The sequence below is a fragment of the Lissotriton vulgaris genome, chromosome 4_1, assembly GCF_964263255.1.
Source record: "Lissotriton vulgaris chromosome 4_1, aLisVul1.2, whole genome shotgun sequence".
NCBI classification, from domain to species: domain Eukaryota; kingdom Metazoa; phylum Chordata; class Amphibia; order Caudata; family Salamandridae; genus Lissotriton; species Lissotriton vulgaris.
The window spans coordinates 1,113,595,549-1,113,621,262 of record NC_141691.1 but is presented as its reverse complement, the minus strand read 5'-3'; the positions used below and the strand labels follow the sequence as shown (position 1 = coordinate 1,113,621,262).

The window sequence follows — 25,714 nt, the reverse complement described above, 5'->3', positions numbered from 1 at the left end:
GTCTATATTTTAAAATATTTGATTGGGTTTGATCCAGCGCGACACTAATCAGGGATCAATACTCTATAACACACAAATGGCCCATACACTTTCAACCAAATCCCTGATGCACTTGGGGTCAAGTTTTAATGACGTAAATTTTGTTTCTTTCACAAGTTCATAATAACATTTCTAGATACATAACTAAACCTATTCATCAACTTTCTTTCCTCTTGGTCGATGGACAAATTTGTTGACTAGTTGATGGTAATGATAACACTTTATTTAACTAACGTTCTAGTCAGCTAAATAATCACAGACTCTGGGTAACATTAATAAGCTTTATCTCATAATCAATGTAAAAAATGATGTTCATCTGCATTACAGTCACAGTGCAAACAATTAAATCCACATGAGAGAACAACATCAGCATATGCAAACAGTGTCAGTCTCATCATCAATTCAATATGCGCATGAAGGAGTGGATAGATTAAGAGACATCAGTTTCACCAAAAATAATGCAAAACAATATTCATATGATGGAGTGGATAGATCAAGAGACATCAGTTTCAGAGACAAAACACATTTGCAAATAATTATGCAAAGAACGAGTCAGAATAATACAAACCCAAAGGATCTGTGATATACCACCCCCTTGGCCGAGGAGATGGTGGGGTTCCCAGAAATAGAGTCAGGGAACAAAGATTCAGGACCCAGGAGCAGGACAGGGACAGGAACACCTAGGCTTCTCTGCAAACCGACGGACAACGACGTATCACCCCTCTCGAACAGCTATCTGCTAAAGGTGTGTTCTCTCTTCTCTTCCCAAAACCACATCCCTAAAGGCACCCAGTTATACCCTAAAACCTACATGTCCGTCCCACATCAGTTGCAACATTTTACAAGAATCGACAGCTTATTGGTGGATTCAGGAGGTGGTCTGTCACACCACTTTGACTCCATTCATAATTTGTACGTGTCTATTGTACAACATCCTTTCCCATTACATCAATTTTGTCTTGTTCTTTTAATACAATGTTCAATACATTCATATATATTCTCATGTTCTTCTTCTACTACGTCCGCGGAAGAGGTCCTGGATCCCACAGAGATGTCACATCTCTTGGCAGGCGAACAATACTCTCCGTGATGTATAGCCTTGAACCTGTTCTCTTTCTCTGCAACGCTCAGCACTTCCGTCTGTTTAGGTCATGTGTTCTCTCTCTTGCGCATCTTTCAGCCCCTCATTTGTCCGGCTAGCAGACTTAAGAATAATGGAGACCCATTTCGGCTCACTATGGCAAATGAAACATAAACATTAATTAATTACACAGAAATGCATCTTACACTGTAATACCACCCACCTTTGCACTATTCCCTGTTATCGTTTTCCTAGCAGAAGCTTAAAGCAGAAAACTGCATTATTTATTATTTTGAAAGTAAGATGCGAAAAGATGTAAATTGCGGCCTAGCCATGCATTATTTCTCGTTTCTTTCAAAGCACAAAGTAAATCAGGTTTTTAGGTCTCCTAGAGAGACCTAATGCCGTCCATCCACAAAGCTGACTTTTTATGATCCGGATTTCCAACAGTTCACGAGAAGCGAATCACGTGACAAGCTCATCGTGCACGAGCTTCCCTCTGCCAGCAGCATTTGCCAAATCAAAGGCTTCCGCTGCCCCGCCCCCCGCCGTCACTTATTCACGGCCGCAGGCCATGACTCGCATGTACTTCCCCGGCTCTGCTCCCCGCCCCGCCTCCTCTCTATCCCTCGCTCTCCGCCAGATGCTAGGCTTCCTTTTCAGCTGCAAATCCTGTATCCAAACTCTACCCAACATTAATTATGCCAGTTTGTATATCGAAATGTTTACACAATACTGGCAAAGCCATCAGCACAATCAAGACAGTGTGGCTATTTTTATAGTATTTATATAGCTAGGTCCCTGCTCCCAAGCAACTGCAAGTTTTTGTTTACATATAAAACCCCCGGCTGCTTTTAGCCCACCATGTTCTCCTCCCACATTTGTATTGGCACTTGTTCGACCCATCTCTACAGTTTCAGCCGTCATCCGTGCCCCCAGAGTTCTTTACTAGAGCACCGTTAACATTACACAGACACTTTCATTTTGGTTTTCTTTTTGCTATTAAGACACACATGAAGATTAACTGGTTTGCCCAATATCACAAGATGTTGAGTTGCCGCTGAGACTTGAACCCGGCGTGCCCCCGGAGGTCCTGGAGTTCTTTACATGAGCACCGCTCACATTACACATAGACACTTTCATTTTGGTTTTCTTTTTGCTATTAGACACACATGAAGATTAACTAGTTTGCCCAAGATCACAGGATGTTGAGTTGACGCTGAGACTTGAACCCGGTTCCCCCGTTCTAAAGGCGGCAGCTCTTCCTTCCGCATGGCGCGACGCTTTGCCAGGGCTTCCCTCCCACTCCCTCACTCCCCTTCCCCCCCGCCCCCACCCCCATCCGACTTGTTTTTTTAGGTCTCGCTATTTCAGCTTTGAAGTACTTGCTATCTTTTGCCAGCTCAGACCATGTTTTGTACTTGTGTTGTCGTTGCAGAACATAAACAAATATAAATCCTGTATCCAAACTCTACCCAACATTAATTATGCCAGTTCGTATATCAAAATGTTTACACAATACTGGCAAAGCCATCAGCACAATCAAGACAGTGTGGCTATTTTTATAGTATTTATTTAGCTAGGTCCCTGTTCCCAAGCAACTGCACGCTTTTGTTTACATATAACACCCCCTGCTGCTTTTAGCCCACCATGTCCTCCTCCCACATTTGTATTGGCCCTTGCTCACTTGTTCGACCCATCTCTACAGCTTCAGCCGTCATCCGTGCCCTCACTCGTGCCCCCGGAGGTCTTTACATGAGCACCGTTCACATTACACATAGACACTTTCATTTTGGTTTTCTTTTTGCTATTAGACACACATGAAGATTAACTTGCTATTAGACACACATGAAGATTAACTGGTTTGCCCAAGATCACAGGATGTTGAGTTGACGCTGAGACTTGAACCCGGTTCCCCCGTTCTAAAGGCGGCAGCTCTTCCTTCCGCATGGCGCGACGCTTCGCGCCAGGGCTTCCCTCCCACTCCCTCATTCCCCTTCTCCCACGCCCCCCCCCCACCCCATCCGACTTGTTTTTTTTTTAGGTCTCGTTATTTCAGCTTTGAAGTACTTGCAATCTTTTGCCAGCCCAGACCATGTTTTGTACTCGTGTTGTGGTTGCAGAACATAAACAAATATAAATCCTGTATCCAAACTCTACCCAACATTAATTATGCCAGTTCGTATATCGAAATGTTTACACAATACTGGCAAAGCCATCAGCACAATCAAGACAGTGTGGCTATTTTTATAGTATTTATATAGCTAGGTCCCTGCTCCCAAGCAACTGCAAGTTTTTGTTTACATATAACACCCCCGGCTGCTTTTAGCCCACCATGTCCTTCTCCCACATTTGTATTGGCCCTTGCTCACTTGTTTTTTCCGCCCTTCTGCCCTCTGTTAGACTCGTTTTTTTTTTGCCTTTCTGCCCCCTGTTAGACTCGTTTTTTATGCCCTTCTGCCCTCTGTTAGACTCGTTTTTTGTGCCTTTCTGCCCCCTGTTAGACTCATTTGTTGTGCCTTTCTGCCCTCTGCACCACCACATCTTCACTCAGCGCTACCCCAGCACCACTCTGCACCACCACATTATCACTCTGCACCACCACATTATCACTCAACACCACCACATTATCACTCAACACCACCACATTATCACTCAGCACCACCACAGCACCACCACAACATCACTCAGCAGCACCACTCAACACCACCACAGCACCACTCAGCACCACCACATTATCACTCAGCACCACCACATTATCACGCAGCACCACCACATTATCACGCAGCACCACCACATTATCACGCAGCATCACCACAGCACCACTCAGCACCACCACAGCACCACTCAGCACCACCACAGCATCACTCAGCACCACCACAGCATCACTTGTTCAAATATGTTCTCTCAATGTTTCAAGCTTTATTACAAATGACACAAAAAATGTTAAATAATGCTGTAGGTGTCACATTTGCAAATTCTATAAATATTGGCATTTACAATAACAAAATTAATACATTTGCTATTATAAAAACCTAAACATAACTTAAAAAATTATTAGATTTACAAGGCCAATAGCTCCAACTTTTCTAATGCGAGACCTATTGCATTTTCAATGCTTGTTATTTTCATGCATTAGTCTTGTGTTAGCGCATGCATGCGCAAAGCAGTTTCCCTCGTGCTCATGTGATTTGTATGTTAGTCTTTTCCGTACACTATTAGTATGTATTATGGGGTGTTAATCCGAGCAGGTTTCTTTTTGCGAAATCCTTCTCCATCAGGTTAAAACATCTGCTGTAAAGGTGCCCAGTAAATCTCAGGGAATAGTAATAATGATGAGATAACTCTGGAGTTTATGCGTTTGTTGGAGTGATCTGTGTTTTGTGAAGTCCCAGATTTGAATCAAAGTAGTAGAAGGTTAATGTGTCTCCTGCAAAGCACATCATGCAACATGCAGATGACAGATTTTTATTTTATGTAGATAGGAAAGTGGGTTACTGCTTTTAACACACATCCTTTTGTTTCCTGCAGTTCATAAATTGTAATCCTTGTAATATAGCACAGAAATCATAGCACAGAAATCTATGGACATTTGACTCCTACACATGTAACTCATCTTGTACATTGATTTACACATGTACATGTTTTTTTGTCAATGTATAATGTGTATGTTACTGATGGAGCGGATTTTCAGATTTATTCCTGAAAGGTTTGTGACAAATGAAACTCTCATGGTTTTTATTTTTACTAATGTGTGTCGGATGATTTGCACGTTTACTGACTCAACCTAGAATAGTATACACCATCATCAACACACGGGTTTTAATCATTTGTGCTCTTGTCATGTTTGTCATTTTGCTTTGAATAATACATTTACTTTGTTTCTTGTTTCGTTATTTATTAACTGCGGCTGTTTTTAAAATAATAGCATGTGCATTCTTTTAAATGTGCTTCTGTTTACGTATTTTCGTCTCATGTGTCTGTGTTTGTTTATTTGTTTGTATGCAAAACTAGGTAACATAGCTAATGGGTTAATTTTAGTAAAGGGGGTGGGTAACAGCATAATTATCATTTCTTGAATTAATTATTATCTTGTGTTTCTTTGCATACTAGACTCACTCTCACGCTAAAAGGCCTGTGGCCTACTTCTAAAATGGATGATGTCCGAAAAGCAGCTTAGCTAAAGTTGGCCTCGGACAGCTACACTGGAATGTGAAAATGTTTTTCTACATTAATTCTTGGAGAAAGGCTTGCAAACAAAGGCTGTGTGGAAGCTTAGGACATTTGGTTCAGATTGCTTCATGGTGAAGGCCGCACTTGTCGTTCGGCAGCGGAAAAAGTTTGAGCGGACGAAGGAAGTGAAATTGATTTTTGACAAATGTAACTTTCCTCGGAAGCTGCTGGTGACATTAACTAATAGACAATGGCACTTTTGAAATAACGTGACTCTGGCTATGCGAGAGTCCGATGACCGCATCAGAAGACATTCATTGACCAATGAAATCTTGTTCTGCACGAATATTTGTATTCTTTTAGTTAGTTTTAGATAGGAAAATACTATAAGAATTGCCCTCTTGCTAAGAGCACCGTTCGTTCATTCCTGTGCTCCAGAGACACTGCCAGATTTCCCTTTCACGTAAGACTTAGAGACTTTACTTATTCTTACAGGGTTTTTCTTTAGCTAAGTTAGGGAAATAGGTTGTGGAGAATTAAATAAAATAACTGTTTGAGCTTTTTACTTATGCCGATGTTGGTTCGAACTTGCTAATCTATAGTGCCTTTAATGAATTAATTTGCTAAAATAAAAATTGCTAATAAAAGAGAAATAGCGAAAATGCTTCTGCTTTGAAATAAAATTAATAAAATAGATTTTGAAATGACAAGCTGGTCTTGATCGTTTCTTTGAGTTACCATCAGTTAATCTAATCCATTGCCAATTTATGTGACTTAATTAAAGTGTTTGCTATATTTGATTAATTAGGTCATATGATTCAGTAGGTCAAAATACAAGTCTGATAAAACTATCACTTTGTTAGCGAATCGGACAAATGGTTTGTTTTATGTAGATATTAACTAAAAATCTTCGAAAAAGAATTGTTTAAAATGGCGCTGTGAAAATATTTTGTAAGGGAGGGGTGAGTTTACGGAGTGACACTGACACGCGCAGCTTCGCTGCAGCGGCAGTGTACGTCATAGGGTTCGCGCTGTGATTGGCTGACATACGTCACAGCAAGCGCGCTGATTGGTTCACGTGATCAAATCGAGCTGTTAGCTGATTGGTCATTTCTGAAAACTGGTTTCTCATTGGTTGAGCAAAGTGGTGACGTAGCTTAACCTGATTGGCTTGTTGGTGAGTTTCGCGCACGGATTGGTTAGAACAGCGGAACAACAGAAAAATTATTTACGATCTTTTCTGAGCTTTACAATTTAATTTTAAAAAATGAGTTATTGTATAAAGAAGAGAAAAAGCCTTCATGGTTTCAAAAAATTAAAAATTTATTTAATCCTGACAAGAAAATTAAAGCGCGTGGTGGGAAATTGCTTCATAAGTATAAAACACCTGCAGCATATATGGAAGGAGATTATGGATATCATACCGTTCTCTGGTTTGAAAATTGGATGCAGTATACTAGGGGAGATGGTGTTTTAGCCTGGCCGGAAGATGGGTCATTTAATGTTAAAGTTCTAAGAAACTTAAGAGATAAAATGATGGCTCTTTCACCAAGACCCAGACCCACTCAATTTGAAGCTTTAGTTGAATGGGAAATTGAAATGATGGAGCTTGAGCGAGAAAATTGGGGAACACCAAGGAGTTTATATAAAGAAACTCATCAGGATAAAGTACGTTGTTGGAGGAAAGGAGATATGCAGGAATTATTATATCCAGTATTAGAAATGGTTATAGAAACAGGTCAAAAGAAATCTCTAGAGAAAGGTAAATTAGATCAAGAATTTGATGCAGTTTTAGAGGATATGTTAAACAATCCTCCGCCGTATCAACAACCAGGTTGTTCACATTCTACTCCAAGAAGTTTTTCAGATGTTTCTCCTTCTGCACCTAGGGAGGTTGAGGATTCACCCAGGTTTATGAGACTACCTGATAGAGAAAGGTCAAGGAGTAAAACAAGATCCTCGAGAGAAAATTCTAATTCTAGAAATAATATTCCGAAGAATGATAAAAAGACTCTGCCTGATATTCCAAATATAACAGATTATCTAAAAGCAAAGGGAGAATTAATTCAACAATTGACAAAAGGCATGGAAGCAGTGACAGTTCCAGTTACAATTTGTCCTGTTGTACCAGTTTTCGATCAAAATGAGAACAGGCAGTCGATAATAGCGAATCCTTTGAATGCAGAAATTCAGAAAGTGGCTGAGAAATTTTATTCTGAATTAACAGAGATTCATAAAGATAAGACAATGCCAAATTTAACTTTAAATCAAGGATTGTCAAATGTCACACCATCAGTTGCAGAATCAGATTCTGGCTCAGTAAATAGAACAGAGTTAACACAAATTCCTGAATCAAAACAGCTTGATGTTGCTAAATTAAAAGCAGATTTAGAGGAATTGATTATTGGCACAATTGGTACTGATTGTTTGAAACAATATCAGGATGATGAATTGCTTTTTATTTGCAAGAGCATACAATGGAAAACCAAGAATAAATATGAACAGTTTGAAGAGGTGGCTGCTGAATTGGAAATAGATTTAACTCGTCAGAAGCAATTACAAAAGCATTACAGAGTGGATTTTTCTGAAAGGGACATAGAAAATCTTAATATTACAGGCAGAATAACTCACATAAAAGAATTAATTGTGTTCCTGAAAAGATTAGGTGATTTAAGTAAATGGAGAGTTAAATGGACAAAAAAGAGAGAAGAAGAAAAGAGAGACAGAGGAGAAGTTTTTGGTGAATTTCCAATGAGAGAAATAGCTGGTGGAGGTTATGTTCATGTTCCGTGGACAAGACAGGATATATTACTGTTTACGAATGATTTTCCTAGACTCAGCGAAAAGCCAGTGGAATGGTATCGACAGGTAGACAGGTTAATCAAAGTTTCCAACGTTCTGTGGATTGATCTTGATGGTTTCTTTGACATTGTTGTCCCGTCAGATCTTTGGACAGAATGCAAAATTTCTGTGGGTTGGCCGAAGGAGGAACCACAACGGCATAGAGTAACAGGTGCTCCTTCAGACACTGTCATGGATTTCTATGACAAAGTAATTGTCTGGTTGAAAGACAAAATTCCTGCAAAAGAAGTAGATTGGGTTAAAATTGACAGAACTAATCAGGAACCAAAAGAATCAGTTCATTCTTATTATGAAAGAATACTCCTGGTATTTAAACAATATAGTGGCTATGAAAAATTAAGTGAAAGTGACATGAGCCACTTCATTTACAGGTTTGTTTATGGCCTGAGACCTGAAATAGGGGACATGATTAGGACTGGAATTGTGGGTTGGCAAGCACTTTTAGTTGATGACATCCTGAGAAAGGCAAAATATTGCAGTGATGAGATAGATGCAAAACAAAAGAAGCTCAAGGAAAAGGCAATGTGGGTGCAAGTGAAGGTAGCTGAGCAACAGATAGAAGCTCTAGAAAATAAAAATTTTCAGCAGAACCAGAATCCTGCCAAGTTTAAAGGAAATTTTACAAATAAGCCAAAATTTAATATAAACATTGAAGAGTTAAAACAAAAGCTACCCTGTTTTAATTGCGGGGAAATTGGACACTGGAAGCGTGAGTGTAAAAATCCGCCCAGAAATTTCAAGAATTCATCATTAAATCCACAGATGCAGAATGAGATAAATCAGCAGCAACAGCAACAGCTTCAGCGACAGTTAAATTAAATAAGTCAGCAGCAACAGCTACAGCGAGAGTTAGTGAATCAGCAGCAGAACCAATTGATTCAGCAAAGCCAAATTCCACAGCCACCTTTGCCAAATTGCATGAATACACAAAGGTATAATCCGGAAACGGGTTTCTGCGGAGCTGAACAGGTAAAAAGATCACAAAATGTGTCAAATGTTTCTCAACAATTTTGGTTAAAGGAAAACGAGGGCAGTGATTCAGAGGATTGCTCATGACGGTGCCTGAGGGGGGAAGAAGAGTGTGTACTTGGAGCCACTCTAGAGGTAGATCAATCAGGTCCATTTGTAAACTGTAAGGTGAATGACAAAGATATCACTTTTCTTGTGGACACTGGTGCTACCCGTTCTACTGTTAGGTCAGTGGAAATTGAAAATCTTCCTCTCTCGGGTGATACAATCCAGGTTGTTGGTGTAGATAACCAGCATATTAAAACAAATCTGACAAATCCTGTAGATGTAGAAATAGGAAATTACAAAGACAAACACAGATTTATTGTTTGTAACAGCAGTCCTGTTAATCTATTAGGTCGGGATCTGTTGTGTAAGATGAATTGTAAAATATACTGTTCACCTGAAGGTATTGAGCTCCAAACCTTGAAAGAAGATGGCTTGTACAAATTGACATTGTTAATGGTTGATGAAGAAAACAAAATGTTTCCTGCTTTTGATAAAAACAATTTACCAGAAGAACTGAAAGAAACAGTGAATCCACAAATGTGGGATTTGACAGGTGATGAAATGGGTTTAATGAAACATGTAGACCCAGTTACAATTACTGTAAAGCAGGGAATAGATTTTCCAAATGTTCCTCAGTACAAAATGAAACCTGAAACAATTGAAGGTGTAATTCCTGTTATTGAAAAATTCATTAAGCAGGGAGTTTTGAAAGAAATTGAAAGCAGCCCATGTAATTCACTGATTATGGGTATTAAAAAGCCAAACGGAACGTACAGAATAGTTCAGGACCTGAGAAGGGTTAATAAAATAGTTTTTCCTTGCTGTCCAGTTGTACCAAATCCAGCGGTAATTTTATATCAGATTCCTCATGATGCAGAATGGTACACTGTCATTGACCTGTGTAATGCCTTCTTTACAGTTCCTTTACATCCAGATAGCCAGCAAATTTTTGCATTTAGGTTCAGGATCGAATATTAGCATGGTGTCGTATCCATCTATTTTTAAACAGTTATTGAAAAAGTCCCTGGAAGATTTAAAGTTGCCTGGAGAGTCAACATTAGTTCAGTATATTGATGACCTTTTTGTCGCAGGAAAAACAAGAGAAAATTGTGTGACTGACACCATTACACTTCTGAATCGTTTGGCAGATGAAGGGCATAAAGTGTCGCCTGCAAAACTACAGTTTTGCAAGCAAGAGGTTAAATACCTAGGTCACAGGATTGCAAAAGGAATTAGACAAGTGACAATTGAGAGAATAAAAATGATTCGAGCAATACAGCCACCAACAACTCAGAGACAGATCAGAATGTTTCTAGGAATGGTTGGTTATTGTCGCCAATGGATTTGTGGGTTTTCAGTCATTGCAAAACCATTACAAAGATTAACAAAAGCAGACATAAAAGATCCAATTGTTTTGACAAAAACAGAATTGGAGGCTTTTGAAAAAGCTAAAGAGAAGTCTTTGTGAAGCACCTGCCCTGGGTATGCCAGATTATGATAAAGAATTTGAACTATATTGCAGTGAAAGAGAAGGTTGTGCTTTGTCAGTTCTAATTCAGAAACATGGAAACATGAGAAAACCTATAGCCTACTTCTCAGCTGTCCTTGATCCTGTTGCAAAGGCTTTGCCACGTTGCTTAAAAGCAGTGGCTGCAACAAGTGTGAGTCTTGAGCAAAGTGAAGGAATCATAATGGGATTTCCTGTAAAAGTATATGTACCTCATTCAGTTGAAACACTTCTTACCAGAAGTAAGACACAACACCTGTCTAGCAATAGATTGACGAAATATGAGAAAGTTATTCTGGGATCAGATAATGTATCTATTGCAAGATGTCTGAATCTCAATCCAGCTACACTTTTGCCAGATGTGACTCCTGATGATGATGATGATGATGTAGAACATGAGTGTCTGGATGTTTTAGAATACTGCACCAAACCCAGGAAAAACATTAAAGATGTACCTTTACCAGAGTCAGATATTGTTTACTTTGTGGATGGCTCTTGTTTAAGAACAGATGAAGGCATTCTGAGAGCAGCATATGCAATCTGCACAGTTTCTGAAATAGTTGAAGGTTCAACTCTTGAAGGAATTTGTTCAGCACAAATAGCAGAATTGGTTGCTCTATTTCGTGCTTGTGAAAAAGCTGCAGGGAAAGAAGTTACCATAGTGACTGATAGTCAGTATGGTTATGGAGTGGCCCATGATTATGGGTAACTCTGGTCTCAAAGAGGTTATTTAACCTCTGCAGGATCTCCAATCAGAAATGCGAAATTGATTAAAAGACTAATTGATGGCATACAATTACCAGAAAAAATAGCAGTAGTTAAATGTGGTGCACATAAAAAGGGTCAGGATTACATTACTAAAGGAAATGCTTTTGCAGATGAGACTGCACTTTACTGTGCAAAGAATAATCTTTCACTTAATCGGGAGAGGAATAATGAACATGTAATGAATTCTCTCATGCTAATATCTGTGGTAGAAACATGGCAGGGAGTAAAAGACTTACAAGATGAGGCTGAGGATGAGGAGAAAAATACATGGCTCAAGGAGGATTGCAGACAGCGAGAGGAAGATGGAATTTGGGTTTACAAAGATGGAAGACCTGTTATGCCTAATTGCTGACATGGCGCGGATGTACCATGGACCAGGTCATTTAGGAAGAGACACAATGATCAGACAATTCAGGGAGACTTGGTATAATCCAAAATTTAGGGTCATTGCAGAGTCACTTTGCCAGCGTTGTTTGATCTGTCATCAAATCAATCCAAACAGAAAAACAGTGGTAAGCATGGGAACCATAGGTCGGGAGGATGGTCCTTTTACCAGGTTGCAAATGGATTTCATTGACATGCCACAACACAATAAGCTCAGGTATGTTCTTGTTATTGTCTGTTTGTTTTCAAGATGGGTTGAAGCTTTCCCAACTCGTCACAATGATTCAATCACTGTGGCAAAATTGCTTTTGAGGGAGATCATACCTAGATACGGTTTTCCAGTAACTATTGAAAGTGATCGCGGAAGACATTTTGAAAACAGACTAATTGAACTAATTTGTGAAGCATTTGGTATTAAACAAAAACTGCACTGTGCATACAGACCAGAGGCATCAGGTGTTGTAGAACAGATAAATGGGACAATTAAAAACAGAATTTCAAAAATGTGTCTAGCTACAGGAATCAAGTGGACAGACGCTCTTCCACTTGTTTTGATGTCTTTGAGAAGTACTCCAGACAAGAAAACAGGTCTTAGTCCTCATGACATTCTTATGGGAAGAGTAATGAGACAGGCTCATATTCCAGTTGGAAAGTTGCTAGCAATAAATGACAGTGCAATTTTTGACTACTGTAAGCAACTCTCTGATGTGGTAACCTCTGTATTCCATCAGGTGGGAACAGATGTGATTTCAAAAGAAAAGGAGCAAGCTCATGATCTTTTGCCAGGAGACTGGGTCAGAACAAAGGTTCATCGAAGAAGGAACTGTTTGGTACCTAGATGGCAGAAAGCAAGGCAAGTGATTTTGGTCACAACTAATGCTGTCAAGTGCAGGGGCTTGAAAAGGTGGGTGCATGCTAGCCATACCCTTCGTGTACCTGCACCAGATAACCCTGAGGAAGACAGTGACGAAACTACATCAGATTCAGATTCTGAGGAGGAAGAGAATCCTGAAAATCCAGAATCTGAAGATCGACAAAGAAGTCGACATCTGGAGAAATCAGAAGCAAAACAAGCATCAAATGAAAAAGAGCTAGACATCGTTGTTGTTGATTCAGAAAATGATGAAGATGTTCTAGAAAAAAGAACTGAAAAGGATATTGTGTCAGAAGAGATTCAAGATCAGGAGAGTATTGAAAAGCAGATTGAAAGCTCTGAAAGCAGGAACGGAAATTCTGAAACTGGGAAGTTAGAAGTTATTCCAGAAGAAGAAGAAGACGAATTGCCAAGTACCAGCTACAGAGATGTTGTTCCTAACGGAGTGAAACTGACGAGTAAAGAAGTTCCGAGATACAGTATTGAAATCTCTGAAACTGACTCAAACGACAGTGATGAAGAGTCTGAAATAAGAAAATTCAGAAAAAGAGCTTGGAAAGCTGAAAGTAATGAAATTGAGCCTAAGAAGAAACTCTTAAGAAAAGGTGATGTTTGGCCTAAAGAAGATTTGAAATTCAAATTAGTCAACAAATCAAAAGAACAAATAAATGAAATAACAAGTCAGAAAGGTGAAACAGACAAAAAGGGACAAGTTGGAAAGAAAATTGAAGTTATAAACAGAAAAAGTAAGAGACCATTGAAGCCTAATCAAAAGTATAAATCTCCAGAGTGGGCCTATTTGATAATCCCACCAATAGTTGAAGTGAGCAGCAGTAGCCAAGAAGATTTGGAAGAAAATAGTGACAATGATTGAGGTTTAGTTGCAGTTAGGGTTGGTTTCCTTTTTGGCATAAGGCTGAAGAAATTGTGTTAGGTGACACAAGGTCGAAGAAATTGTGTTAGCTGAATACTTTTATGGACGCAAAGTCGAAGAAAAGCTGTTAGAGGGTTACTTTAAAGAAAATTTAAAAGGGGAGGGTCTGTAAAAACTATATACTAATTCTGTAAAAATTTTTAATTTTTGTTTAATTTGAGCAAAATGCCTAACGCTGATAATTCTAGGTGTGCAATTCTTAAAAGATGTTGCAAAATGTCTTCTATTTGTGTTATTTTGATTATTTTAGTTTGGTTAGTTTTAGCAGTCATTTTCCCTTTTGGAATTGATAAGGAGCATTTTAGAAAAAATATGACAAGCAAAGCTGAATCAAAACAAGCTGATCATGATGTTGCAGGCAAAACTAATAGAATCATTGAGCATAAACCAGATGTCCATCAGGACAGATCAGTTGGAGATTTTTCTACTAATTCATTTTCCAGACTTCTTTCGGAATATGTTAGAGTCATGGATGTTAAGGATTGTTTCGTAGGTGTTAAGCTTCCTACTTCTGTTTCTGAAGGGGTTAAGTACAATATGCTTCCCCTTACTTATGGAATAACATGCAGTGTTATATCAAGCTTGTTCAATCAAACTGGTCGTCTGGAATACTACTATTCAGACTATGACGAGATCTTTGCTAATTTGAAAGTTGTGGACAGTCTTAACAAAGTAAGGCCTGCCAAACAGATGAGGGAATTTTTCCTGGTTACAAACAAATTAACATATGAATATGCGTTTAAGAATAATTTAACTAGCAAAATGAGGAATGAAGAAAGATCTTTCCTTGATCAGGTTGAGGAGAGAAGAGCAATTTATAAGAGGAATGAAATGCTGAAACAAACTAAATCAAAGTTTTGGCAGATAGAAGATGAGAAACTTAATGGTGAAAATAGATTTGCTGCCATTCATATAGATGAACCAGTTAGTGGAAAGCTTTGTATTAGAAGATATAATACGCTTTATGATAACTATTTTGTTGGTGCTAGTCAATGTGAAGACACTTATCGAATTATTGGGGGTTGGGGATTTAAAGGTGGCAAAGACCCAATTTTCAAAAAGTGAGGCTAGTGGGTCTCTAGTCTCATCCCTTGCCGGCACACTTATAGTCGTCTTTCCTAAATAACAAAAGACTTCCACTCGATGTATATTTGTTTATGTTTCTTTATATTTCATTGTAGTTCAAACTCCAGTTTTTCAGAATTATGTCTTACCTCTTAAGACATAATTCTGAAAAACTGGAGTTTGAACTACAATGTATGTATGTATGTATGTATAGGCATTTATATAGCGCACTACTTACCCGTAGGGTCCCAAGGCGCTTCGACCGCTCCGAAACCCTTCCTGGCTTCCCTGAGAGATGGTCCCTTAATGGGTATCTCCAGGGTGAGACCAGGCATCCCCGGCGGTCTGGTGGGGCCGTTAGTGAAGATGAGGCAAGCTAATGCCCAGAGTTGCCGAGTGTGATCGCTGATCAGAGTGGGCACCGAGGCGAGAGAATTATCGAGTCCGCTGACCCTGGTCCAGAAACCTGCCGCGCCGGGAATCGAACCCTAGTCCCGGGCCGTCCTCTGCTCTCGGGTCTGCCGCCTCTAACCAGTGAGCCACACTACTTCACATGAAATATAAAGAAACATAAACAAATATACATCGAGTGGAAATCTTTTGTTATTTAGGAAAGACGACTATAAGTGTGCCGGCAAGGGACGAGACTAGAGACCCTCTAGCCTCACTTTTTGAGCATTGTGTTGGACGCCGTTTGGGCCCTCGACGTCACCTTGCGGAGCACCTAAAAACAGAAATTAACAGCACCTAACACTGTATACTCATCTTTCAAAACAAGAGCTGTGCATCCATCCGTTTTCAGTCTCAAAGACCCAATTTTCCCTGGGATTTATTTTGTTTGTGGAAATAAAGCATATTTCAGTCTTCCTCACCATTGGTATGGCACATGTTACCTTGGTCTTGTCTTTCTTAAAATTTTCCATGTTGACAGAAAAGGAGAAGGATCATTCGAAATTGGCAAACACCTGAACCTGAATAGGATAAAAAGAGAAAGTTTTTCAGAAATCATGGGAGATATTTTTGGTGCAATAATTCCTATGGTGGGAATTACCCTGAATGCAATAAAGATCAGGAAAGTTTCCACAATTGTTGACAGATTGTCCACTGATACTGCAGGTGGTTTCCAGTTGGTCAATACAGAGCTCATTGCTACTAGAAGTATGGTTATGCAAAACCGGCTTGCCTTAGATATCCTCTTAGCAAAAGAGGAAGGAGTCTGTGGGATTTTGCATGTTCAGCACTGCTGTACATATATCCCAGATAAAAGCCAGAATATTAAATCATTAATTAAGAATATTACAGAATTTCATACGGAAATAGAACCTCTGGAAGATGACAGTTTTTCTGAACGTTTGGCAAAAAGATTTGGGGCAATCAAGGAATGGTTTGCTGACATTGGCAGTTCAATCATTGGCAAAGTACTCTACACTGTTATAGTTATTATTATAGTGACACTCTTGTTAAAAATTAGTTGCATGATTCACAAAAGAAAGACGCATGTGAGGGAAAAGAAAAGAATTTATAAACTCAAAAAAGCTCAGGAGAAGGAGATAGAAATGGATGAGTTCCGTAGGGCTCAACATGATAGTTCCAGACAGAGACAGACTGATGAGACAGGAGTTTAGACTTACTAATACTGAGAGAAATCATTATATGACATTTTCTAAAAGTAAAATTTAGTATAAATTTGTGGGTTTTGTTTGGTGATTTTTAACACCTTGGCTGCTAGGGGGTTTTCCCCTCCTGCGCTGCAGATCCATGATCCCCATTGTTCATGACAAGGTCAACTCGTCGTAAGCACAGCTCAACCGTGCCTCATGACGAGCTGACCTTGACATGAGCATGGAAGGGGTTAAATCACAAGATGAGGGAGTTGATGGAGCGGATTTTCAGATTTATTTCTGAAAAGTTTGTGACAAATGAAACTCTCATGGTTCTTATTTTTACTAATGTGTGTCGCATGATTTGCACGTTTACTGACTCAACCTAGAATAGTATACACCATCATCAACACGCGGGTTTTAATCATTTGTGCTCTTGTCATGTTTGTCATTTTGCTTTGAATAATACATTTACTTTGTTTCTTGTTTCGTTATTTATTAACTGCGGCTGTTTTTAAAATAATAGCATGTGCATTATTTTAAATGTGCTTCTGTTTACGTATTGTCGTCTCATGTGTCTGTGTTTGTTTATTTGTTTGTATGCAAAACTAGGTAACGTAGCTAATGGGTTAATTTTAGTAAAGGGGGTGGGTAACAGAATAATTATCATTTCTTGAATTAATTATTGTCTTGTGTTTCTTTGCATACTAGACTCACTCTCACGCTAAAAGGCCTGTGGCCTACTTCTAAAATGGATGATGTCCGAAAAGCAGCTTAGCCAAAGTGGGCATCTCACAGCTACACTGGAATGTGAAAATGTTTTTCTACATTAATTCTTGGAGAAAGGCTTGCAAACAAAGGCTGTGTGGAAGCTTAGGTCATTTGGTTCAGATTGCTTCATGGTCAAGGCCGCACTTGTCGTTCGGCAGCGGAAAAGGTTTGAGTGGACGAAGGAAGTGAAATTGATTTTTGACAAATGTAACTTTCATCGGAAGCTGCTGGTGACATTAACTAATAGACAATGGCACTTTTGAAATAACGTGACTCTGGCTATGCGAGAGTCGGATGACCGCATCAGAAGACATTCATTGACCAATGAAATCTTGTTCTGCTCGAATATTTGTATTCTTTTAGTTAGTTTTAGATAGGAAAATACTATAAGAATTGCCCCTTGCTAAGAGCACCGTTCGTTCGTTCCTGTGCTCCAGAGACGCTGCCAGATTTCCCTTTCACGTAAGACTTAGAGACTTTACTTATTCTTACAGGGTTTTTCTTTAGCTAAGTTAGGGAAATAGGGAAATAGGTTGTAGAGAATTAAATAAAATAACTGTTTGAGCTTTTTACTTATGCTGATGTTGGTTCGAACTTGCTAATCTATTGTGCCTTTGATGAATTAATTTGCTAAAATAAAAATTGCTAATAAAAGAGAAATTGCGAAAATGCTTCTGCTTTGAAATAAAATTAATAAAATAGATTTTGAAATGACAAGCTGGTCTTGATCGTTTCTTTGAGTTACCATCAGTTAATCCATTGCCAATTTATGTGACTTAATTAAAGTGTTTGCTATATTTGATTAATTAGGTCATGTGATTCAGTGGGTCAAAATACAAGTCTCAGTCGAGAATGGGCCCAGTGATAATTATATAAATAATGGTGAGTATTGTGGTGTAGAGTTTGTTCATAAGAGATTGAATTTCTTTAGACCCGCTGGATCATTACGTAAAGAGCTCTGACACCCAGCATTAGGTTGTGTAACGCTATAAAAAAATTAAATTGTGCTTTAAAATTGTTATTTGTGTAAATACTGGGACAGACCAACACATCTGACATTCTTACAGAGGATGCATCTCAAATACAGGGACTGAACTAAGGCAAAGCATGCCTTTCTTAAGTACCTATGAAGAGATAACAAGACGTGTGCCTTTGTTTTCCCTCCCTAGCATTTACATTTAAGTGTGAGGTTTCAGGCCACCTCCAGTCAGGAGTTGAATAAACAAAAGGAGGCCTGATGGCCCCTTAACTTCGGCACAGCTGGAGGTGAAAAAAAGCTCCCTCGCTGCCTGCACGTAGCTGCTGGGAATTGTAAGGCGCTGCTGAACTTGTCCCAGTGTCTTGCACTGGGACAAGTTCAGCATATTTCTGTGGGGTACAACTTCTTGGCAGGGGGGACGTCGTCCACCCTGTAAAAATAGTGGGTGGACGCCATGTACCTGCATGTACCCCCGACTCTTGCCCTTCTCCTGCACCAGCATGAGGCAGACTCTTGAGGTAGAGGCTGAAGAGCCAAGTCCAGCCTCCAGCACGGCCGTAATTAGGACAACGTCAGTTCTCCCCATCCCACAGAAACTGCACTGGCACCCAGAGGCGAATTTGGACAGCTCTGGGCAGAGATTATTTATGCTGGCCGGATTGAAGGGGCAGCATGAGATCTCACCAAGAGTAGAATCTATGAATTGCATCACATTTAAATTCAGTGCAGCCACACAGAGGCAAGCACTGAAATACGTTAGTTTCACCCTTAATGCTTGGCACTTGGCAGGAATGTGGATTGATTACAAACAATGCAGGCTCACCCTCCAAACCACTCAATTTCTCCTTTTGAAAGTTTTATATAGCGCAAACTCGGCCTGAATGTACTGGAACGATTTACATTGATACCAAATACATTACACAATGTCACATTCTTTTCTTTAGGCGCCTGGATTGCAAGTGTTTTTCCCAGCACAACAGGGTGTAGCCGTCGCCGAGACTGGAATCTTGTTCCCTAGTTCCCAAGTAGGCAATTCAGGCCGTAACGCCACGTCTTCTACGGAGGTTTAAAATGTTGAGAAGCGTGAAAGATCCAACATTATCTTGCACAGCAAAAGCTCATATAAAACTCATACGGAAAAAAATACTATGCCGCATTTTTGGCAGAAGCATGGTTTTCGGTTATTCCTAGCCTATAGTAACCTCGGTTATTCCGCTGAAAGTAAAATGTCGGCCATGTTTAAAATAAGTATTTCACTTGGGGCGTACGCTCGTAATCGATACATCTATGCAATACCTTTAACGATGATACAATATATATGTTATTTGTTATTTTCCCAAGAAGAGCATGCAAACGTTACTCATATATGTTTGTGAATTATTTTCTCTTTTATTAAATGTTAGTAGCAGGCAACGACAGATTACTCAAAGAAATCAATCATTTCTGAAACCATTCACTACCGTAGACCGTAATCAGAAGGGAACCGTGCGCTGGTGCCAAACGTTCCAATCTCCTTAATACACAGCTTAGGCTGTAAAACAGCAAATGACTATAAAATGGCGGCCCCCTGGCTCAATCCGCTAGGTCCCTCACGCGTGGCTGTGACTTCCGTGCAGGTAGGCACAAAACATTCCTCGGCCGTGACGTATCTAGTTGTAATGCTGACAAAAAGACATAGACATAGAAAACGGTATTCTACCAGAGTGCCCCGCATGAATGGGGTGCTGAGTCTAGCAGCCTTCTATGGCGCGGCCCGCAGCAGCCATGCTGTCAGTGTGGCTCCTGTTCTGCTTGCTCTTCGTAGTGGTGCTGGCTGCCCAGTACCCCCAGCCTTCATTGGAACCGAGCGTCAGCAGTAACACTGAAACTCCGGAATTCACCTCTACCCCGGTCCTGGTCCCTGAGTTACCCGAGGCGGCACGAGCTCAGCGACAGCAGCTGCACGCTCTCTTCCTGCGATACGGGGATAACGATACACTGAGTGCCGATGGATTTCGTCGCCTTCTGAGGAGCCTCGGGGTGGAGGCGATACGCACCTTTCACGGGCACCGACACCACCAGCATCATCACCACCATCAGCATCCCCACCACCACCAGGAGAAAGAGCGGAACCCGCATCCACACCATCCCCATCACACGCCCCCGCCGAGCCATTTGGGTGCCAGCTGTCCCAGCACCGCGCACCCCCAAGAACAGCAATCCTTGTCCCGCCGTCGCAGGCACAGTACCAACACGCACCAGGTGGAGGAAGATGGCACCCCCCACCACCAGGTGAGCCATTTGAATTCAGATGTATTATGCTTTCATCATCGGAAGGTTAAATGCATGTACCCCAGTATTAACAAAACCACACTTTACTAACCGATGCCTTGCTCTGATTGGGGACTTCAGGTGGAGCTGGGCCTCTCCATCTAGGTCTTGACCTGTTGCCCCAAAGCCGCTGTCCCAGGTACTGAAGCCTGCACCGTTCAAACCAGTGGTTGTTGATACACCTTTACCTAGGGTATCAGCCTGCTTCTTTACTTTGGAGTCTCAGACTCAATTTGTAACGTTGTCCCACACGTTAGCAGCCCAGACTCGACACCTAACTGCTCCCAAAGGACCACTATTAAGCTTTACATTAACCTGCCTACTGACCGTGTTATTGACGCTTATTTTTGCGATCAATACCAAAAAATCCCTGTACCCTGGACTAGGATTAGTGTTCATCTAATAAGGCATATTATTATGCTGGAAGTTATACACTTTAACTCCTAAGCATCCGCCCACTAGAAGCATCAGTCTAGGCGTTTGTATTCAAAAATGCCAGTCCATCCAAAGCAAATCATTGTTTCTTTGCACATAAAAACTACGGGGGGGAATCCAGAAGTGTTTTTCAACTCAAACTGACCACCAGCGACTGATCAACTGAGACAGTACGCAATCCACACTTATAGTGAAATAAACATAGAAAATGTGTGGTGAGGAGGAAGGCACCTCACGGGAGAACCTTCGGGGCCCTTAGGCAGGTAAGTACCCAATTCTTGCCCCTTTCTCATCATCGGTCGCCTTACCTCCTCAAAGAAAAAGTGTCCAAAAACAAAACCATACGTGTCGTGTGCATACAGACAGGTGCAAGCCAAGACCATCCAAGGAATCACTCCTTGATATGCAACAGAAAAAGTGATTAAAATCATCAGACACACCAGAGTTACAATCTTATTATTAGTTATGGTATGTACCGGTGAATTAAAAAGGCTGGTAGCTTAACCTCGCATACCAATACCCACAGCCAACATGTTTCACTGCCCTACAAACTTATTGGCAGATTCATCAGGGCTCACCACTTGGTCACTGCACCAGTATTGGACATTCTCATAGTGGAAACTGTTGAGTTGAAAAACAAGGCCATAATTAAAAACCATCTGGCGCCAAAGGAAGATGTTACCTCCTTTGGCGCCAACATATTTCCCTGCCAAAAGGGCTAGGTTAAGAGCCTGTTCCACAGTCCCAAGCCCCTTCTGGAAGCCATATTGTAGGTCGGTTATAATGTTGTTCTCCCGGGCCCAAGATTGTAAACAGTCCAAGAGCACTCGACCCGCGATCTTACCCATGGAGTCCAGAAGGGAGATTGGTCTGTAGCAGGCTGGGTCGTTGCGGTCGCCTTTTTTAAAGATGGGTAAGAGGATTGATGTCGACCATGACTGGAAAAGCCCGACCGAGGTTGCAGCTGACGTAACCCGAGTGATTAGCTGTGACCAAAAATCTACATTGTGGAGGAAGATGTCCATTGGAACTCCATCGGGGCCAGGAGCCTTGCCAGATTTTGATGCCCTGATTGCTTTTATAACTTCACTAAGGTGGAAATGGATATTTATCGGGTAGATGTTATTTTCCGATAAATGGACCTCATTTGTTCCTGAACCATTATCTACTGCAAGGTCCGAAGGTGGGCCAAAGATTTTTGAGAAATGGGTGACCCAATCTTCTTCAGTTACTGCCACATCTAGGTGTTGGGTTTCTGTGCTATTGGCCAAGAATGGAGATCTTATGACCCCCCCACCCTCTTTTTCTTGTGATCTTATGACTTGCCAGAATAGGGCGCTATCCTTTCTTTGGGTGCTGTCATGCAGTTGTGACCAAAGTTCTTGTTTGATTTGTTTTTTACGTTCCCTTCTGGCAGAATTATATGCTTTTCTTAAGTTAGAAATTTCCAAGGGGTCTCTCGTGGGTCTATGTAAGGCTTCTTTAAGAGTTGAAAGTGCCTTCCGACATGGTGTCAAACCATCTCGTGGTAGGGGGCTTGTTGTTCTTTTTTAGCTTGACAAATAGTTCATTCCTTATTGTTTCTTGGATGCTTTGGAAACTGCTAACGATTAATTGAGGTGACGCCTCCAGGGACGTGCATTCAGATATCCAGTACTTGGATTTTTCAAGGACCCTCTGCGTCGTCTCTTCCGGGTCGATCTTAGCCCATTTGACCGTGTAGCCATTCAGTTTATTCATAGTAAGAGAATGCTGATTTAAAAGGCTCGGCTTTGCTGGGTGGCCATTTACTAGTTTGATGATAATTCTTACACTGAGTGGATAGTGGTCACTCGTTGCGTTAGTCCCGGTTTCAAAGTTTGCTAATTGCCCTTTAAGTGAATGGGAGGCTATTATGTAGTCTATGGTTGTTAGGAAGCCTCTTCCATGGAAAGTTGGTAGAAAATCCTGCTGCGGGTCTACTAGTTCATTCACAAAATCCAGGTCTAGGGAGAATATAATGTCATTCAGTTTGCTTCCACATGTCGAGTGCACAAAGTGGGGTATGGGGCTGCCAAGTTCGTTTTGCAGCCCACAGATTTCTCTTTTATAATTTGGGCACAGAGGGAGATTGAAATCGCCACCCCACATTAGGTGTGTTGTATTTTTGTTGTTGTCAATTTGCAGTGTTGTTAAGAATGTGGCAATCTCTACTAAATTTGACCAACAATCCGATGTGCCAGAGTTGTTATAATAATTGATAAAAATATAGGTGTTACCATTAGTAGTGATTATCTGCATGATTTGGTATGTTGGAGATTCTTTTAACAATTTTGTCGATATAAAGGGAAGAGTATTGGCAACATAGATCATAAGCCCCCCCTTTGGCCTGCCCATGTTTCCCTGCACTGCTGGAGTGAAGAAGGTTTTATATCCCGTTAGATGTATCGGGGTTGTGCACCATGTTTCTTGCAGGCAGAGTATCTGGTGTTCCCTGGCTGTGTTAAGCCATAAGTCTGATGTTATTTTTGAAGACAGACCTGCGACATTCCAATATGTAATGGAAAGACTCAGATTGGTGGGTTCAGGGGATACATGAGAAAGAGGTAATTCCCTCAGGGAACTCACTATCGGGGTGTCTATTGGGTACTCTATCTGAGCCTGAGAAGGATTGATGGGATCTCTTAAAGCTTTTGGTTGATGAATGTATGAATCGGGCCCAGTCCCAGAGGGGTCGGTGGATATGGTAGACATGGCATTAGTAGGATTGAGGGAGACATCAGTGGTTGTCTCCGGCTTTTGGTTTGCGTAAATGAGGGGAATTTGTTGTACTTTAAAAACAGGTTTAGGTGAAGCTCGCTCCTGGCTTGGATTTACTGGTGGGTAAGTGATATTGGTGTTTTTACTCTTTAATTCAGACCAAAACGGTCAATCCACCATCTCTAGGCAGTCAAAGCGATTTTGTGTTGGAAAGCCCTGCCAACCTTCGTATGATTGGTAGGGTCTGTCCTGCCAGTACTGCCTTGGCCAATCTCTAGATATGTTTCTGTTTCCGTGGTCATAGGTATACCCCACCTGCTTCCACTGATCACTTTGGGGCTGGTGCCAGTTCCAGGTTGGGGTATAGTGGTGTTGTTTCATTGGAGGATAAAAGAAAGAGAGATGGCGAGCATCAATTCCACCTTTTTTCTCCAGCGAGGGCCAAGCGCATATGTAATCCACAGTGGAAGGGTCTCTACACGTTACGATGATACAGTCACCGCGGGTCGACTTTGGTGCTTTACCTACCCAAACTACCCTGCGGACTGTGGAGATCCCTCCAGAATGATGGGGTTCTAATGGCCTGTTGATGCTTAGCCATTGCATGACCTTATTTTTGAGTGACCAGGCAGTTTCTGGTGTATCTTCTGTTAATTCAGGTACACCAGTGAGTATGATTGTATATGGCGTAGCCTCTGGGGGCAGGTGAACTGGACGCCTGGGTCCTGGTATTTTTTTTGGGGTCTTTTTAGGTGACAACTGGGGTGGGACCATTGGTTTAGATGGTAAAGGTGTTGACTTTTTGGTGGAGTGAATTGCATTCACATTTCCTGATGTGGCCCCTGTTGTACCTGGGATTACCGGGCCTATGTTAGGTGTATGTTGATTCGACACCACAGTTGTTTTAACCTGTTGTGCTCGAGGCGTTGCATTTTGCAGATTTTGCTTTGAAACATTATGTTTTGGGTTTTGTGGGGGTGGGATAATCAGAGTTGGTTGTTTGGTTACTTTGGGTGGTTGTGGTTGATAAGATGTTTTTGGGGGCTGAATCACATTTCGCGGCCCTTTTTTTGCAGAATGTGCATTCGTAGCAAGGAGTGTGGTGGAAAGGATTGCCAATTGGGCTTAAAGATTCCTGATACTTGAGAAAGCAAGTTTGGCCAGCGGACATGGCGGTCGTGTAGAGCCGGAGCTCCGACCAGCCGATAATCATCCTGCTTAATATATCCTGCCCCTGGTCAACACTCTATGTTCCCTGCAGTTGGGCCAGTCCCTAACATCCGGACACTTGAATTCTGCGGCCGGAGCCGCCCGCACCGTGTTTTCAGGCGGTGCGACGTCCCGGAGGGTGACTGCGGTGTGGTGCGGCCCTTGGAGCCGGGGCCTTGGTTTCTGGACCATCCCACCGGGTGAGAGGGGCCGCGCAGAGAGTCACTGGGGAGCCAGCTCCGAGTGCTGCCGGAGCTTCGTCCAAGAAAAACAGTTGCGGCCCCCGCCCCCCCCCCCCCCCCCGCCCGGGCCTGAGAGGAGCGGCCCCCGCAGGGTCGCGCTGCTGGTGGCGGCTGTGGAGCGGGCCTGGCGGGTCACGGCGGCGGGGAGAGCTGAGAGGCGCGGCTGCCATCTTGCCGCAAAGAGCACCTTCATCGGCGCTGGAGGACGGTGCTGCCCGGACGGGGGCTGATCTGGGGCCCGGCGAGAGACTGCAGCAGATCAAGGTTAGAGCGGGACCCGGAGGGTGGACAGGGGGTAGTGGAGCCGCGCAGCCATTCGGGGGTCGTGTCGGGCCCCGAGCGCACCCCTGCCTCTGCCCTGCACGGCGGCTGCCGCAGTGCCAGTGAGACTCGGGCTCAGTTGGGAGGGGGGCAGGACCGGCGCCTACTGGTCGCGGCGGAGGGCTGCCGGGGTTGACAGGGCCCTGCTACATTTCGGGGGTCGGATCGGACCCCGGGGCCTGAGAGGACTGTGCAGTGGGACCCCCTCTTCCCCCCCCCCCCCCTGGCAAGAGCCTATGGACTTTGCATCGCTTCTTGGACTTATTGGGGCGCTGGCTGGGTGGCGAAGCTACTGCTGAAAGACTCTAGTTAGTGCATCCTTCCTGGGACTGACGCCTTGTTGCGGGATACCTGGTCACAGGAGTCAGCGGCTGAGGGGTTTGGGCTGTGGCCGGCTGGCGCG

The 25,714-nt window shown here is 42.0% G+C and overlaps 1 protein-coding gene across 1 annotated transcript in view; it reads left to right on the top strand.

The window, feature by feature from the left end:
• Window positions 1–19,706: 19,706 nt before the first annotated feature.
• SLC39A6 (solute carrier family 39 member 6) overlaps window positions 19,707–25,714 on the top strand; it is a 376,217-nt gene continuing 370,209 nt past the window's right edge. Inside the window, exon 1 of the mRNA XM_086965345.1 lies at window positions 19,707–20,326. Coding sequence (XP_086821471.1) covers window positions 19,799–20,326 — 528 coding nt within the window. The 5' untranslated portion in view covers window positions 19,707–19,798. The remainder of the gene's footprint in view (window positions 20,327–25,714) is intronic.